General features: G+C 43.6%; 1 protein-coding gene across 1 annotated transcript in view; it reads left to right on the forward strand.

Annotated features, from left to right (window-relative positions):
- Positions 1-7197, forward strand: part of COL8A1 (collagen type VIII alpha 1 chain) — a 166973-nt gene extending 159776 nt beyond the window's left edge. Inside the window, exon 4 of the mRNA XM_068960475.1 lies at positions 2631-7197. Within this exon, the coding sequence (XP_068816576.1) occupies positions 2631-4540 (1910 nt within the window). The 3' untranslated portion in view covers positions 4541-7197. The remainder of the gene's footprint in view (positions 1-2630) is intronic.
- The last annotated feature ends 10723 nt before the right edge of the window (positions 7198-17920 follow it).

Raw genomic sequence — 17920 nt, forward strand, 5'->3', positions numbered from 1 at the left:
ATTTTATGTTGTGCTTTATTTCAACAGCATCAAATGGCACAAGATGGATTTAATAACAAATAGTTCATTCCCTTATTCATTATTTCTTTATTCAAACACACAACTAATGAGCATCTCTTCCCGTGTCAGGCTCTCAGCTAAACGCTGAGGGATAAAGCACTGAAAATATATCTATATATATATACCGATATATATAATATATATCTATATCGATATATATATATATAAAAGATGTCAGTCTTCAGAACTAGGAGAGAAATGTGGTAAGAACCTGCGGTGTTAAAAAAGAAAATCGTATGCAACTAGATGCCAGATAAATGTGCTTTTAAGACAGCTCTAACGAAGGTGCTAGACGTCAATCAATAAATCAACAGAAGGAGCCTGGAGAGCACAGACAGCATCTAGAGATGATACCTGAAAAATCTCTCCATTACTTTCTAGGCATATTCACTAGTTATTCAACACCTGGTAAATACCTATCACTGTATTTTAGAGACATTTTCTTTTTCTTTTTTGGCCACTCCACACAGATTATGGGATCTTAGTCCCCCGACTAGGGATTGAACCCCAGGCCCTCGGCAGTGAAAGTGCTGAGTTTTAACCACTGGACCACAAGAGAATTCCCAAGAGACATTTCCTTATACACTCAGTTGGTTCATAAGAAACCTAGGAAACCTCGCACTTGCAGGAAAGGAATTGCAATCTGAGCAGCAATTCCCTTTGAGGAATGGACGCCATTCCCAATGGTCCCAGCAAAAGCAGGAGCTCTACTTCCAGGGAACTGTGGGGTTTGGAGCCAGTAGACCTGGGTGCCCAGAGGCCAGAAATGAGAGAAACCTAGTCATTCAACCTCTCTGAAACCATTTTTTTTTTCATCTGTAAAGTAGGATTATTGAGAAAGTTGATGACATAAGGTAAGTACTAAATAAATGTTAAAGCCAGCTAAGAACTCTGAGTTGCTACAGCTGGTCATTCAACAAAGCCTAACTAAGGACAGAGCATACTCCAGGCACAGGCTGGACACTGGGGATTCCTGATGAATATGACATGACCCTGCCCAAGACACTCCTCGATACAGGAGCTACACAACCCCTGCTTAGAAATGGCACACCTTAATCATATATAGTAATGTCTATTAGGGGGCTTCTCTGGTGGCTCAGAGGATAAAGCATCTGCATTGCACAAAAGAAGTATTTCCTTCTTTTAGGAGCTATATTTCTTCTCTTTAGGAGCTGATATTCCACTTGGGGGATTACTCAGTCATTTGTTTTCCTTCCTTTCTTGAATGGCCTGCCTGGATTTTGAAACTTCCTGTACTTATTCAGATGGGTACCAGATTGCAACTGAGGAATTTAGAAAAAATATGAGTTCTGTGGTTCTATTTTGTTCCCTGACAGTAGGTCAGTGAAAAACACAACAGCAGGATTAAGATGCAACTAATAGTTAAAAATAAGACTTTGGGACAATGAAATTTCCTTTCTTGATGTTATTCCTTACTCCCAGTAGCATGGGAGATTCAGAGTTTTGTTTCTCTGCAAGGCATAGCTTAGTCAGTATAACAGCATGTGCTTTGTATTTTGATAACAATTCGAGAAAGCATAATGCCTTTCACATATATTATCCAATCTTGAAGTGCAGGTGTATTACACTTGCCATACATATAAGCAAGCAAAGATGCTAATGGCTTAAGTAACCCAGTCAAGATCTCATTTCAAGGCCAGAAAGAGCTTTTTGCTCCTAATCCCAGCTAGGTTCCTTATCTGTACTGCTTATCATCCTAAAACACCTAATTCATTTCTCCTGTTTCAAAACCAAATTTGAAGTGAGAAATAGCTTATTAAAGAAATATCTGAGGCTTAGGAAATCCTATAGCATATTAAAGAAATTAAATAAATCAATTTGACTCCAGAGGACAGATGTTTAAGAAGTCATTAAACCACATACAAAATAAAATGCTTCTATTCTTTCCTGTGTCCACATCATAACGACCGTCATCCTACATCATACTAGACTTCAGCACAAGAGAAAACATTATTTTACCATATATTATTATATTTAAAACTCAAGGACATAGAAAAATACAAGTAGGGATAAAACAGAAAAAATAAAAATGGCTCCAACGTTGTTTAAAGTACACACACACACACATATACATTAATATGTATATATAGAACACATGAGATGGAAATACACATAAACGTCAAGCAATTATCTCTGAGTAGTGGAGCTTATACACAACTTTGATTTTTCTTTATCCTTCTTTGAACTCTTTATAGTGAACACACCATAATATTTCCAAGTTTGTACTGGGAAAAATATTTCTTCATTACTTGTTAGTTTTCTTACTTAACCTAACACTGATAAAAGCAGCTGCAGACATCAGTTCTCAAAACAGTATCTCAAACATGACAAAGAAATTAACAGCTTAACTGTCCATTAAATACAGATCATACAGTTCCGGAATACGAACACATTATTCCTCATCTTTTCTCTTGATAATTAATGGGCCAAAGTGTCAGAACTACATGATTGAAATGAAGTGAAGGATGATCAATGTTAATCTCTCTCTTTCTCTCCCCCCTCCCTTCCTTGTGCCCTCCTCCCTTTTTCTCTCTCCCTTCTCCCGGTAGAAATACCATTAGCCAGTCTGCGAGGCGAGCAAGGTCCCCGTGGAGAGCCTGGCCCAAGAGGACCACCTGGGCCCCCTGGTTTACCAGGTCAGGGGATACCTGGAGTCAAAGGAAAACCAGGGCCACAGGGGTATCCAGGAATTGGAAAGCCAGGTATGCCTGGAATGCCAGGAAAGCCAGGAGCCATGGGAATGCCTGGGGCCAAAGGTGAAATTGGACCCAAAGGGGAGATCGGACCGATGGGGATCCCTGGACCGCAGGGGCCTCCAGGGCCTCACGGACTTCCTGGCATTGGGAAGCCAGGTGGGCCAGGGTTACCAGGGCAACCAGGTGCCAAAGGTGAGAGAGGACCCAAAGGACCACCAGGCCCTCCAGGCCTTCAGGGTCCTAAAGGAGAGAAGGGTTTCGGGATGCCAGGTCTGCCAGGCCTGAAGGGTCCTCCAGGGATGCATGGCCCTCCTGGCCCTGTAGGACTTCCAGGAGTGGGTAAACCAGGAGTGACAGGCTTCCCTGGGCCCCAGGGCCCCCTGGGAAAGCCAGGCCCTCCAGGCGAACCTGGGCCACAAGGCCCTATCGGGGTCCCAGGGGTTCAAGGACCTCCTGGGATACCTGGAATTGGTAAACCGGGCCAGGACGGGATCCCTGGGCAGCCAGGATTTCCAGGTGGTAAAGGGGAGCAAGGCCTGCCAGGACTGCCAGGACCCCCGGGCCTTCCAGGGGTCGGGAAACCAGGTTTCCCTGGACCTAAAGGTGACAGGGGTGTTGGGGGTCTTCCTGGGCCTCTGGGACCAAGAGGGGAGAAAGGACCAGTAGGCGCTCCTGGACTGGGGGGTCCCCCAGGAGAGCCAGGCCTGCCTGGAATCCCAGGTCCTATGGGCCCTCCAGGGGCTATCGGTTTTCCTGGACCCAAAGGAGAAGGTGGGGTTGTGGGGCCACAGGGGCCACCAGGACCGAAGGGTGAGCCAGGGCTTCAAGGCTTCCCAGGAAAGCCAGGGTTCCTTGGTGAAGTGGGGCCCCCTGGCATGAGGGGCTTACCAGGTCCCATAGGGCCCAAGGGGGAGGCTGGGCTCAAAGGTTTGCCAGGACTACCGGGTGCCCCAGGGCTGCTTGGACCAAAGGGAGAGCCAGGAATCCCAGGGGATCAGGGTTTACAGGGTCCCCCAGGCATCCCAGGGATTGCAGGCCCGAGTGGCCCCATTGGACCACCTGGAATTCCTGGCCCCAAAGGAGAACCCGGTCTCCCGGGGCCCCCGGGGTTCCCTGGAGTAGGGAAGCCTGGAGTAGCAGGACTTCATGGCCCCCCGGGGAAGCCTGGTGCCCTCGGTCCCCAAGGCCAGCCCGGCCTTCCAGGACCCCCAGGCCCTCCTGGGCCCCCAGGGCCCCCAGCTGTGATGCCCCCGACACCACCACCCCATGGAGAGTACCTGCCAGATATGGGGCTGGGAATCGACGGAGCGAAACCCCCGCACGCCTACGGGGCTAAGAAAGGCAAGAATGGAGGAGGGCCGGCCTACGAGATGCCCGCGTTCACCGCTGAGCTGACGGCGCCTTTCCCGCCCGTGGGGGCCCCAGTGAAGTTCGACAAACTGCTCTATAACGGCAGACAGAACTACAACCCGCAGACGGGCATCTTCACCTGCGAGGTCCCTGGGGTCTACTACTTTGTATACCACGTTCACTGCAAGGGGGGCAACGTGTGGGTTGCTCTGTTTAAGAACAACGAGCCCGTGATGTACACGTACGACGAGTACAAGAAGGGCTTCCTGGACCAGGCGTCCGGCAGTGCGGTGCTGCTGCTCCGGCCCGGGGACCGGGTGTTCCTGCAGATGCCCTCTGAACAGGCCGCGGGGCTGTACGCTGGGCAGTACGTCCATTCCTCTTTTTCAGGATATTTATTGTATCCCATGTAAAAAAAGAAAACAAGAAAGAGAGAGATTTAATAGAAGAAAAGAAAATGATGCACCCCAAAAAATCCAAATGAGAAACATAATTGCTTCGAAACATTTATATGGTTGGAAAGTTATATTTAAGTGAAAATTTGAACCGTCATGTACAAATAAAAACTAAGATGCATGCTTAGTGCTCTGCACGGCAGCCTGTGATTGAAAATGATGGGATAGATTTATGTATCAAGTACTGACACTCGTGTTGTACCCACTGGAATTGTATTAGCTGCTTATGTTATGTGCTTCCATGATAACCTGCTTATTCAGATCGAAGTATTTCAGTATGAAAGAGCATCATAGATAATGAAAGTCACTCACTCATAGTGTTTACTTTAAAATATTTATAAATATGGCTTAAAGAAATGTCAGTGATAACAATTACATACCGTATTTACTTGCATAATTTCCTCTGTATTTGTGCAGATATTTTGCCCTGGGATGTGGGGCTGTCCTGCAGTGCTCTTCCCCAGTGAGACGGGGACGAAGAACCAGGGTAGGGCTTTAGTCCACAGGGTATTTCACCCCTGTTGGAGGCTGTGTCTTTTACAAGAGTTCTACTCAGAATTGTATGTCTAGTGTCCCTAGAAGAACAACTGTAATGCATTAACTCATGCCTTTTCTGTGCTGAGCACTGGATGAGACACTTTTGCGGGGCTTAAGACAGTGTCCCACAAGAAGCTAACAAACCAGCTGGGAGACATGAGCGGAAAGTAACTCATTTGTTCCTTTTTTTCTTGTATTTTTCTTTCCTGTGAGTTTTTTTTCTTTCTTCTTGTCTCCATGTAACTTACACTATGAATCAACTAATATAAACACCTAGAAGTCATAAGAAGAAAAAATAACCCTCTCCCCGCCGAACTTTCCAGTCTTGTGGAATGTTCACTATCAACAGCAGCTCTTAACTGTGTTTACATGCATATAATAATCCCCTTCCTCTGCCTACACACACAAATAACTACAATGAGATTTCATCCAGGAAGGGGATATCAGTACTTTTTAGTACTGACTGAATTTCAGTGAAATTTCCCTGCGTAGTATACATACAAATCAGTGTGTCATCTGAGGTTCCAGAGTGACTTTCCTAAATCTATGCTATCCTTTACTTGGGGAAAGAGAAGGGAGTTTCAGAATTATATGGGAAAATAAATTTTTCTGAAAAAATAATTTCTGAAGTCTTAAATTAACAAATGGATGTTACTTCCTGCTGTAAGTACTAAAAATGCAGGAAGCAACTTGTGGAAGAGCCATCTGGAATGTTAAACGGCAAAGACAGCCCATGCTTTTTATGTCACCCCACAAGTACAAGAATCAATACAATTTTAAAGAGAAAAATACATATTTTTCCAGGTTTTCACTTAGTTACATACTAATTGCTTTGCACATTAAAATCTGGTCTCAAAACACAGACTAGGCATTTCAAGTTGGCTGGAAGTATGCTGCTGACACTGTAAGCCACTGGGGGGAATAATGTGGGGCTATGGTGGTGAAGTCTTGTATCTTCTCCTCAAAATTAAGAGTGAGGAAACAAGGTGATAGGTACAGATGGGAAAATACACAAATAAATACGGTATAAACACACATGGAATTGTGTCTACGTGAAATCAGAATCATTTGAACCATCAGGAATGTTCTCCTCAGCCTAGTAGCTGTCTTTTCCCTCTTTTCCTTATATGGTATACAAGCACCATTTGTTCTCAATTCATTAGAATGAGAAGTGAGTTCATTACCACGTGGCTTCTTACTCATGGCTAAATGTATGACAAACTTTTCCCATCAAAAACATATCCCATTCAACCTTCATTTTCAAAGCAGACAGTGTGGATGTGGCCAAACATCTTCTGGGTTGGTTTTGAGGATGCTGGTTGTGGGCCAATGGCTACGAGGGCCACTTGGGTCCACTGGGTTCCATCTGCTGAATAGCTGCATGGAAATGGCTCAGAAGCAAGTCAGCTCAGCTCGTTTATAAAACTATATTTATCTTTGCATGTATGGGCTTTCTATTTCCACAAAGAGAGAAAGTACCTCTTTAGTCAAAACCAAATTTCACTTTTCAAATACCTTCCAACTTATTTATTGGTAGTTATTCAATTGCCTCTGTGTGTGTGTGTGTGTGTGTGTGTGTGTGTATTATCAGGCATATGCTTCTAACTTTTAGACAGGAGAGGAGCAAAATCTATGCCAGATATTGTGTATTCTATTATACAATGGTGCTAATCTCAGAGCTAAATGAATTACTCCATTTAATTTAAAAAAGAGTTTTAAGTAATTATCTATGTATCTGTGTTTCCCTTTGGAGTGTTACACATCGTGTTAACACACTTGAGTGTAAAAGCAGATGAAACAAACACATGTGCTAAAGTATAGGGACAGTGCTACAATTCCTAGTAATTCAAAATTAACTAGAACCTTTCCATGTGAAATGGACCAAACTGACAATATTGTTATTTCAATACAGAGTTTTAATGCAGGGTGACATCCCACAGGGGAGAAGAATGTCTGCAGTGGGTGACTGTTCTCAAATATTTTACAGATAACCATGAATGGTGAACAGACTGGTAACTTTTTTTGAGTTTCCATGATAGATTTGAGACATGTCAATAACAAATCATTTTTGTATTTAAAATTTTGTACTGATTTGAAAAAAAAAGAGTCTTATTAAATACCTTTAAAAGTATGTTTCTCATCTTGTTCATATCACTCAGCTGACACTGTCTGAACTTCATAACTGTTTATCCCCTAATGTGTTAATTAGCTGCTGAAACAGAGACCTAACATAATCCTAGCTTGAAAGTGAAAGCGTTAGTCGCTCAGTCATGTCCGACTTTTTTGTGACCCCATGGGTGATAGCCTGCCAGGCTCCTCTGTCCATGGAATTCTCCAGGTAAGAATCCTGGAGAGGGTTGCCATTCCCTCTTCAAGGGGATCTTTCCAACCCAAGGATCGAACCTGGGTCTCCTGCATTGCAGGCAGATTATTTACTGTCTGAGCCACTAGGGAAGCCCCAATCCTGGTTTAATGGGGACAATTCTTTCTCTCTGACAGAGCAGCTGCAAGTATAAGCAGGCTGGGGTTGCTGCGGCAGCCCCAGTCAGGGCCCCAGGCTCCTTCTGTCGCATTGCTCTTCCACCCCGAGGGCATGGCCCTCATCTCCAGGGGCCAGGAGAGCAAACCAGCAGCCCTGCTCCAGTCCGTGGGAAGGAGGACAAGTCAGGAAGGGGAGCGCATGCTTCGTTCCTAAAGAACTCAACTGAGGGGTTGCTGAAATCACCCACCCACATCCCATGCTCTGAATTTAGTCACATTGCCACAACCAGCTGCAAAGCAGTGTGGGAAATGGAGTATTTATTTAGGGCAACCACATGTCCAGCTAAGAATCACAGGTTCTATTAATACAGAAGAAAGTATAACAGATTTTGGGGGACAATTAGCTGTTGCATCTGTCACATCCATCTTAAAAGGAAAAACTGCCACAAATTTATTTTCTCCCCACGCACCACCCCACACACACACACAAAACTAACCTGTAAGTACTAAATTCTGTCACCGTTTGCCATACCAGACACACAGATTTTGAAGGGAGATAGTGGTGGGTGGAGCTTCAGATGGGAAGCAGACCTGTTTCAAGAACCTAAGGGTCTTAATAAGCATCACTGATAAGGAATGAATTCTTTTGTGATGACTTATCAAGCTCCGAATGATCATAACTTATCACGTAACTTATTATAAAGGGATCATTCAATAAGCAACTATGGAGCACCAGTCTGTGGCTGGTTAACTTACTTGTTTAAACCCTTCAATCTGAAAGCTCAAGACAGCAGTTTCCATTTCCACGTGGCCCAAACGACTAAAGGCTCTTCCATAACATGGACCAGTTATCTCCTGTGCACACAGTGCTGGTCACAAAAGTCAACGGAAGGATGGATACAGGAGACAGAGGCAGGAAGGAATAAATGGCTGGAATTCAGAATGCTGGACAAGCAGGGCAAAGCCATTATTACTATGTGTCTACTGTATCCCTTTATGTTAAAACACAACACAGAGTAGCCCCTACTTTGCACCTGGTATTACCAGGCAATGTGAGGGGCACATAAGGAACAGAAAACATGACCATTCTTTTAAAAAGTGCCATCTGTTTAGAGGGTATTAAGGTTTGTTAAACAAGTTGATTTCCAGGTGATCTGCAAACAAAGGCGGTATACAGCTCACTGGATGCATATGGGCCAGCGAAGTTCAGAAAAAGGAAGGCCATTCCATGCTGCTCTGTTCCTGGGAATGCTTTTCTGACCTGTCTGCTTCTCTGATTTACCCCTGGTGAGGGGTAAATCCTCTTCAGCCCTTGGGACACACACAAGCATCACCTCTCCTTCCGACCTTGCCTATACAATCTTCACTTTTCCTGCTTGGTCACTGAACTGTCTGTCTCCCCTACTGAGAGAGTGTAAGCTTCTTGGGAGCAGGCACCTCATGGTTTCATCTTTGCATCCACAGCTCATCATAGAGTACTGGTCCAGCACCAGCTTGGAGGAATAAAGACTCTCTCAGGGCTGCTGTGGGAGGTAGTGCTAAACTTGATGTGAGGTGTGACTGAATCCAGCTCGAAGACTATACAGAAGATTCTATGTTCCAAGCTTATTTAGAAGCCTAATGTGAGATGAAATCTAATCTCAGGTAGTTTTATTTTTGAGAAGACGACTTTTAAAGAAATCATCTTTAATTTGATAGAATTTGGATGAATGGAGCATACGGCATCCCAAGAAGAATTGCCTCTCTTCCTCTCATAGAAGAGGAAACTGGTATTTTGTGTGTGTGAGAGAGAGAGAGAGAGAGAGAGAGAGAAAGAGAGAGTCAGAAAGGGCAGGGGTGGGGTGGGGGAAAGAGCAGAGATAAGGGAAATGGCCTGACTAATGGCACCCCACTCCAGTACTCTTGCCTGGAAAATCCCATGGACAGAGGAGCCTGGTAGGCTGCAGTCCATGGGGTCGCACAGAGTCGGACAAGACTGAAGCGACTTAGCAGCAGCAGCAGCAGCAGACCAGAAGTATTACTCAAAAACTAAAAGGAAATATTTAATAACCAAAGCAGAATCACATGATGCAGGGCTTTACATATAGGGAAGATACATTTATATTTTATCTAATATGCAATAAGACATTGTAGGTCCTTAAGCAGAAAAAATGGTATGAACATAAGCATTTTAGAAAAGTTACTTTGATAATTCTATGGAGAAGCCATGATACAGGTAACAAAACCACTGACTAGACCAGAACAGCTTTAATCCAGGAATGGGGTGATGGGTTGATGGTGGAGGGAGCCTAACCAAGTCTCAAGAGTGAGAGTAAATGTCAGGTCAGTGTCAGGGTTTAAGGACTGCATAACCATGGAGCTATCTAAAGGCTAGGAAGTGGAATGAAGAAGAACTGGAAACTGAAGAGATAGTCGATAGACTGAACTGAGCCTGGGGACAGTCGCAGAATGGCCTTATGAGGGCGATGGAAGTTTGACTCCGAGATGGTTTCCTCTCACTGATACACTTGGAAAATAGAGACAGTGCCCCTGATGGAAACAGGCAGTCTCGCAGGGGAGCCTGCTCCAGGCAGGGAAAGAAGAGATGCTTGGTTTATACACGGACTTGTGGGATCTGTCTGTGCTCCAGACATGTATTTGCTGAGAAGATAAAGGGTGGAGCCATGAGCCTGGAGAGAGACCTGGTGGCCTGTGGTAATAAGAGGGAGAGAAAAGACTCACTCAAATCCAGTGGCACCATTTGCAGACAAAAATGACTGGACTGGTTTAAAATCTCCCTTACTCATTGCAGGAATGTATTTGACAAATCCTTTCATCATAGACACAGCAAAGGGAAATGTCATCCCAACCCACATGGAATTACGATGAATATACATACGGCCAACAAAGAGTGCAAATCAATCATGTTTTACTATGTTTCAGAAAAGTTTTTTTTTTTTAATGGTTCTTGTGACTCTGAAAGTAAATATCATGTTCATTCCATATTACGAAAAAGAAGAATATCTATGGAATAGCCTTAGAGTTATCTTTCTTCTGGCCAAGAGTTACACAGGATTTCTGATGCTTTCATTTTCAAAACCAATACTTTGTATCAGGGTCAATTTTATTCTCAAGTAAGCTATTCTTTATGATGTCAAATACTTGTTAATGACTTATTATTAGAAAATTATTTTTTGCTAATTTCTAGAGATAAGTGCACTGGAATTTTAAAAGTGGGGCACATTATCCCATTTTAAGAAATTACTCAGAAGTTTCTTGTGTATGTTACTGAAACACAGAACCATCTAACTGAATTTTCCTTTGAGGCATCCAGAACCTTTTCAGAGGTTTTTTTCCTTTGCTATCTTAATGCAAGTAAAAATGGACTATTAGATTCAAAGGCACTTCTAAATTAAAGTTTATGATTCTTGTGGAGACCTACAATTTACACGCTTTGTTTAAAACCACCAAGATCTAAAAATTAATTCTATAATGAGCACGGCCAAGCCAGTTCTCATCTGACGAGTGAGTGGCTGGCAGCAACGTTCCCATCTGCTCTTATTCCTGGGTGACAAACACAATGGGGAAAGTTGATGGAATGCTTACTAGGCTCCAACTGCCTGCTAGTAAGAGCTGCCTTTCCTCACCAAGGACAATGATGGCTTTGTCATTTGTTCTGCCAAAATCAGAGTCACCAATACAGAACGTGTTAGGAGAGGGTTCTGGGGCCAGGGGCAGAGAACCAGTCTCAGCTCCTCTACCAGCTGTGATATCTTGAGTCAATTATTTTAAGGTCTCTAAACTTCAGCTTTTGCACTTATAAAACAGTAGGTGGTAACAGTAACTATCTTCAACACTTGGGAGGCTGGATGAAGTTGTGGCCGGTATTACAGTCTGTTATGGAGGGGTAACAACTGCCACAATTTACTGAGTGACCACCAGGGATCAAAATGCTCTAAATGTCTTTATGTATTAACTTAGTTACTCCTTATAATGACTCTATTATTAGCTCCATATTACAGGGGAAGAAACTGAGGCAAGGTAACGTGTCCAAGATCTAATAAAAGGCAATGCCAAAATTGTAACCCAGGCATCTGGCTCCACAGTCCACGCCCTGAGCTATTACACCATATTGCCTAAAGGCAGGACAGAAAAGTTCTCAGCTGCCTAAGAAGCAAACCCTGCCAGTGAGGGCTTAGAATATTAGCTTGCCCCCAGAGAGAGACTGATGACCTCAGTTATTTCTTAGTTATTGTCCTTACCAGAGACAACAGAGACAGCCAGCTACCCAAAGGCTATATAGTGACAGATGTCATGGTGACATCCTTCTCCCTTAAGAGGTACGAGGGCAGCTGGCTTTAAAAACTAAAGGGACTATCTCACACTTATTAGGATGGCTACTATGAAACAACACAAAACAATACCCAAAATAACAAGTGTTGGTGAGAATATGGAGAAACTGCAAGTCCTGTGCACTGCTGATGGGAAAGTAAAGTTAGGCAGCAGCTGTGGAAAACAGTACAGAGGACCCTCGAAAAATGAAAAACAGAATTACTGTGTGACCCAACATTGCCAGTTCTGAGTAGATACCCCAAAGATCTGAAAGCAGGGACGCAAAGAGTTATTTGGCACACTCCAATTCATAGCAACATTATTCACAATATCTAAAAGGTAAAAGCAACCTAAATGTTCTTTGAGGGATCAATGGACAAACAGAACGTGGTATATGCATACAATGGAATATTATTCAGGCTTTACAAAAGAAGGAAATTCTGAGACATGTTACCTCATGGATGATCCTGGGGAGCATTATGCTAACAGAAATGAGCAAATAACAAAAGGACAAAAACAGTATGATTCCACTTATATGAGACACACAGAGAAGTCAAATCCAGAGACAGAGCAGAAGGGTGATTTTGTGCTTGAGGGAGAAAGGGATGAAGAAGTATTGCTTAGTGGGTGTAGACTTTGTTTGGCAAGATGAAAGGAGTTCTGGACATGGATGGTGGTGATGGTTACACTGCAATGTGTATATATCAAATGCCACTGAACTGTACACTCAAAAGTAGTTAACATGGTAAATTTTATGTGATGTGCATTTTACAATTGATAATAATAATCTTAAAAAAAAAACCAACCTAGAGGGAAAACATCTGTTAATAGGACTAACCCAGCAGCCTCCTTTACCAACAAGTTCACCACAGTGTTCACCAAAAGGGTAAGGAGTCTTAGCAGTAGCACAGTGGCGGTCCAGAAACCACAAGCAGAAGCCCCAGCCCCTCCCAGGGAAGTTCTGCAGACCACCACGGGGCTGGCGCCTACTGCATTTGTTCCACGTCAGTGGATGTGACCTTCTAGGGAGCTTAAGACCTGGCAGCCAGAGGCGGACAGTCCACTTTTACCCAATGATTCCAAAGGGCAAACCAGAATTGAGTTTCTTCTTGAAGCCTAAACATGTAGTCTCCACGTCAATTTTCTGGTTCCAAAGGTGAAGTTAAACATCATGTGTTTCTTCCAAATGAGGGGATCTCTAGGGCTCATACATATTCAACATATGCACTCTTTTTAACCATAAGTTTTACTTTAGCCACTTGACTTCACCAGGCCCTGTGGGGAAAAAGATGGAAAATTCATTGCAATTCTAAGTAGGGTACCCTGCAGGCCATAAGAGATTGGAAGCATGGTTTCTGCAATTTAGGTTCCTTAGGTTTCCTAAGGAACAAGGTCTCCCTCTTGTGGCCAGAGGAGAAACAACAGTTCCACGGGCAGGTTTTTTTTCTTACATGAGAAAAGTAGGTCTGTAATTCACTTCTGAGGACCAGAGTGGGGATGGTTTGTTTCTGTTCCATGATGTCTGGGGCTACAGCTGGAGGGAAATCAACAACTGAGGCCTGTAATCATCTGAAAGCATCTTCATTTACAGGTCCGCCTGCTGATGCTGGCAGTCAGCAGGGACCTCAGCTGAGCTGTTCCTCAAGAACATATGTCCTGTTCATGTGGTTTCTCTGTGTGGTTTTCTCACCGTACTACACCTGGATTCCAAGCACATACTCCAAGGGAGCCATGCGGAAATGAGCGGGAGTTTTAAGATCCAGCCTCAGAAGTCACAGAATATCTTTCCTACCATATTCTATCAGTTGTTTTGCTGTTGTTTAGTCACTAAATCATATCTGACTCTTTTGTGACCCCATGGACTGTAGCCCACCAGAGTCCTCTGTCCATGGAATTCTCCAAACAAGAATACTGGAGTGGGTTGCCATTCCCTTTGCCAGGAGATCGTCCCAACCCAGGGATCGAACCCATGTCCCCTGCATTGACAGGTGGATTCTTTACCACTGAGCCACCTGAGAAGCCCAGTGGAGGTGATGAATGCTTGTCCAGGTTCACAGAGAGGGAACCAGACTCCACTACTCAATGGAAAGCGCGTCAAGGTCACACTGTAAGAAGAGTATGTGGGATGGGAAGCACTGGTGGCCATCTTTGTTAAATACAACCGGCAGTATGTCTTCCTAGATATTTAGTGTCCCATCCATAGTGGATCCTCACCAGTGGACCCGGACATGGGACACAAAGATGCACACACTTTTGCCCACTACCTGGCTCCCTGCACATGTCTCTTCCCAGATCTCCTTGCTATTGAACTTCAAACATTATATCTTCTAGGACCCTGGCCCACTCAGCCGCACAGTTCACTATTGCTCAGGGAGGGCGCTATTTATCCTGAGCTCATGCTGTCTCTCTCCCCGTGCAAAGGAGACAGCTAAATGTACACCTTGAAGTTCTGCCTACTAGAAGGACTCTCCTCACTACGGTTCTTCAGGACCCCTCCCTAGTGGGACTGCAGTGCAGTAGCAGTCCATTTTCAGCTCTAATAACATATCCGGCCTGAATCCGTTGTGAATATTTCCACCATTAGCATCAACTGGTCACAGGGAACACCTCATGAAGCAATAGGCGTAAGGAATACAAGACACAGAGATCTTTGCCACCTGTTCATGTAAATTAAAACCTCTGGACTGCTTAGATATGATCCCATGTATAGCATTTCTGTTTTTCACTGGGTGCTATCTGTGTGCACCCAACCTTACAAAACCTAGGTCCAGAAGGACAGCTCTGGTAATATATTCATTTGATGCCCCACAATCAAATGCTTAGTTTCAGCTAGAACTCTGTATCATGTCAGTAACTGCTTTCTGAATAGCTGGCTGATGAAGGCATCACTTCAGATCAGTCCAGTGGCTCAGTTCTGTCCAACTCTTTGTGACCCCCTGGACTGCAGCACACCAGGCTTCCCTGTCCATCACGAACTCCCAGAGCTTACTCAAACTCATGTCCATTAAGTCGGTGATGCCATCCAACCATCTCATCCTCTGTCGTCCCTTTCTCCTCCCACCTTCAATCTTTCCCAGCATCAGGGTCTTTTCTAATGAGTCAGTTCTTTGAATTAGGAGATTCAAGTATTGGAATTTCAGCTTCAGCATCAGTCTTTCCAATGAATATTCAGGACTGATTTCCTTTAGGATTGATTGGTTTGATCCCCTTGCAGTCCAAGGGACTCTCAGGAATCTTCAACATTACAGTTTATAAGCATCAATTCTTTAGCGCTCAGCTTTCTTTATAGTCCAACTCTCACATCCAAACATGACTACTGGAAAAACTGAAGGCATGGCCGTACTCTAAAACCCTAGGAGCGGTGCTGTGGTTCTTCTTTCAGGTCTTGCCGGTCTCTACATGGCATCATTAACTATCATCCAGCACCATGGCATCTGCCACACCATTATGAACTAAGGAGGAGAGCAGCATGTTCACAGCCTGGACCCACTGCCGACTTTTCTCTTCTTTTGCCCCTACTCAAAACTGGCAGCCTTTTCACTCCACTGATAAGTGAGTTAGAGCAGTATTTTCCAGTATGGCATAGGTTAGGTGTAAAATCTAAACAAATGCACCAAATGCTGCTTTCTATTTCTTGCATAGGTAGTAGGTGGTCAATAAAAGACGAATAACTTTTCCTAAATCAAATCCCTTACACAGTGGAAGTGACAAATAGATTCAAGGGATTGGATCTGATAGACAGAATGCTTGATGAACTGTGGATGGAGGTTTGTGACATTGTACAGGAGGCAGTGATCAAGATCATCTCCAAGAAAAGAAAATGCAAAAAGGCAAAATGGTTGTCTGAGGAGGTCTTACAAATAGCTGAGGGAAAAAAAAAAAAAGACATGAAAGGCAAAGGAGGAAAGGAAAGATATAACCATTTGAATGCAGAGTTCCAAAGAATAGCAGGGAGAGATAACAAAGCCTTCCTTAGTGATCAGTGCAAAGAAATAGAGGAAAACAATAGATTGGGAAAGACCAGAGATCTCTTCAAGAAAACTAGAGATACCAAGGGAACATTTCATGCAAAGATGGGCTCAATAAAGGACAAAAAAAGAGGTGGTAAGAATACACAGGAGAACTATACAAAAAAGGTCTTAATGACCCAGATAACCACAGTGGTGTGATCACTCACCTAGAGCCCGACATCTTGGAATCGGTAGTCAAGTGGGCCTTAAGAAGCATCACTATGAACAAAGCTAATGGAGGTGATGGAATTCCAGTTGAGCTATTTCAAATCCTGAAAGATGATGCTGTGAAAGTGCTGCACTCAATATGTCAGCAAATTTGGAAAACTCAGCAGTGGCTACAGAACTGGAAAAGTTCAGTTTTCATTCCAATCCCAAAGAAAGGAAATGCCAAAGAATGTTCAAACTACCGCAGAGTTGCACTCATCTCACATGCTAGTAAAGTAATGCTCAAAATTCTCCAAGCACCTAGAGCCCGACATCTTGGAATCGGTAGTCAAGTGGGCCTTAAGAAGCATCACTATGAACAAAGCTAATGGAGGTGATGGAATTCCAGTTGAGCTATTTCAAATCCTGAAAGATGATGCTGTGAAAGTGCTGCACTCAATATGTCAGCAAATTTGGAAAACTCAGCAGTGGCTACAGAACTGGAAAAGTTCAGTTTTCATTCCAATCCCAAAGAAAGGAAATGCCAAAGAATGTTCAAACTACCGCAGAGTTGCACTCATCTCACATGCTAGTAAAGTAATGCTCAAAATTCTCCAAGCCAGGCTTCAGCAGTACATGAACCGTGAACTTCCAGATATTCAAGCTGGTTTTAGAAAAGACAGAGGAACCAGAGATCAAATTGCCAACACCCGTTGGATCATCGAAAAAGCAAGGGAGTTCCATAAAAACATCTATTTCTGCTTTATTGACTATGCCAAAGCCTTTGACTATGTAGATCACAACAAACTGTGGAAAATTCTTCAAGAGATGGGAATACCAGACCACCTGACCTGCCTCCTGAGAAATGTGTATGAAGGTCAAGAAAAACAGTTAGAACTGGACATGGAAAAATAGACTCGTTCCAAATAGGGAAAGGAGTAAGGTCAAGGCTGTATATTGTCACCCTGCTTATTTAACTTATATGCAGAGTACATCATGAGAAATGCCAGGCTGGATGAAGCACAAGCTGGAATCAAGATTGCCCAGAGAAATATCAATAACCCAGATGTGAAGATGATACCACCCTTATGGCAGAAAGTGAAGAACTAAAGAGCCTCTTGAATGAACGTGAAAGAGGAGAGTGAAAAAGTTGGCTTAAAATTCAACATTTAGAAAACTAAGATCATGGCATCCAGTCCCACACTTCATGGCAAATAGATGAGGTAACAATGGAAACAAGGAGAGACTTTATTTTCTTGGGTCCAAAATCACTACAGATGGTGACTTCAGCCATGAAATTAAAAGACGCTTGCTCCTTGGGAGAAAAGCTATGTCCAACCTAGACAGCATGTTAAAACACAGAGACATTACTTTGCCAACAAAGTTCTGTCTAGTCAAAGCTATGGTTTTTCCAGTAGTCATGTATGCACGTGAGAGTTGTACCATAAAGAAAGCCAAATAATTGATGCTTTTGAAGTGTGGTGTTGGAGAAGACTCTTGAGAGTCCCTTGGACAGCAAGAAGATCCAACCAGTCCATCCTAAAGGAAATCAGTCCTGAATATTCATTGGAAAGACTGATGCTGAAGCTGAAACTCCAATACTTTGGCCACCTGATTCAAAGAACTGACTCATTGGAAAAGACCCTGATGCTGGATGAGAAAGACTGAAAGCAGGAGGAGAAGGGGATTTCAGAGGATGAAAGAGTTGGATGGCATCACCAACTCTAAGGACATGAGTTTGAGTAAGCTCTGGGAGTTGGTGATGGACAGGGAAGCCTGCCCTGCTGCAGTCCATGAGGTCACAAAGAGTCGGACATGACTGAGTGACTGAACTGATTCTGATTCATCCTCA

Source organism: Capricornis sumatraensis, chromosome 1 (genome assembly GCF_032405125.1).
Source record: "Capricornis sumatraensis isolate serow.1 chromosome 1, serow.2, whole genome shotgun sequence".
In the NCBI taxonomy this organism is placed as follows: domain Eukaryota; kingdom Metazoa; phylum Chordata; class Mammalia; order Artiodactyla; family Bovidae; genus Capricornis; species Capricornis sumatraensis.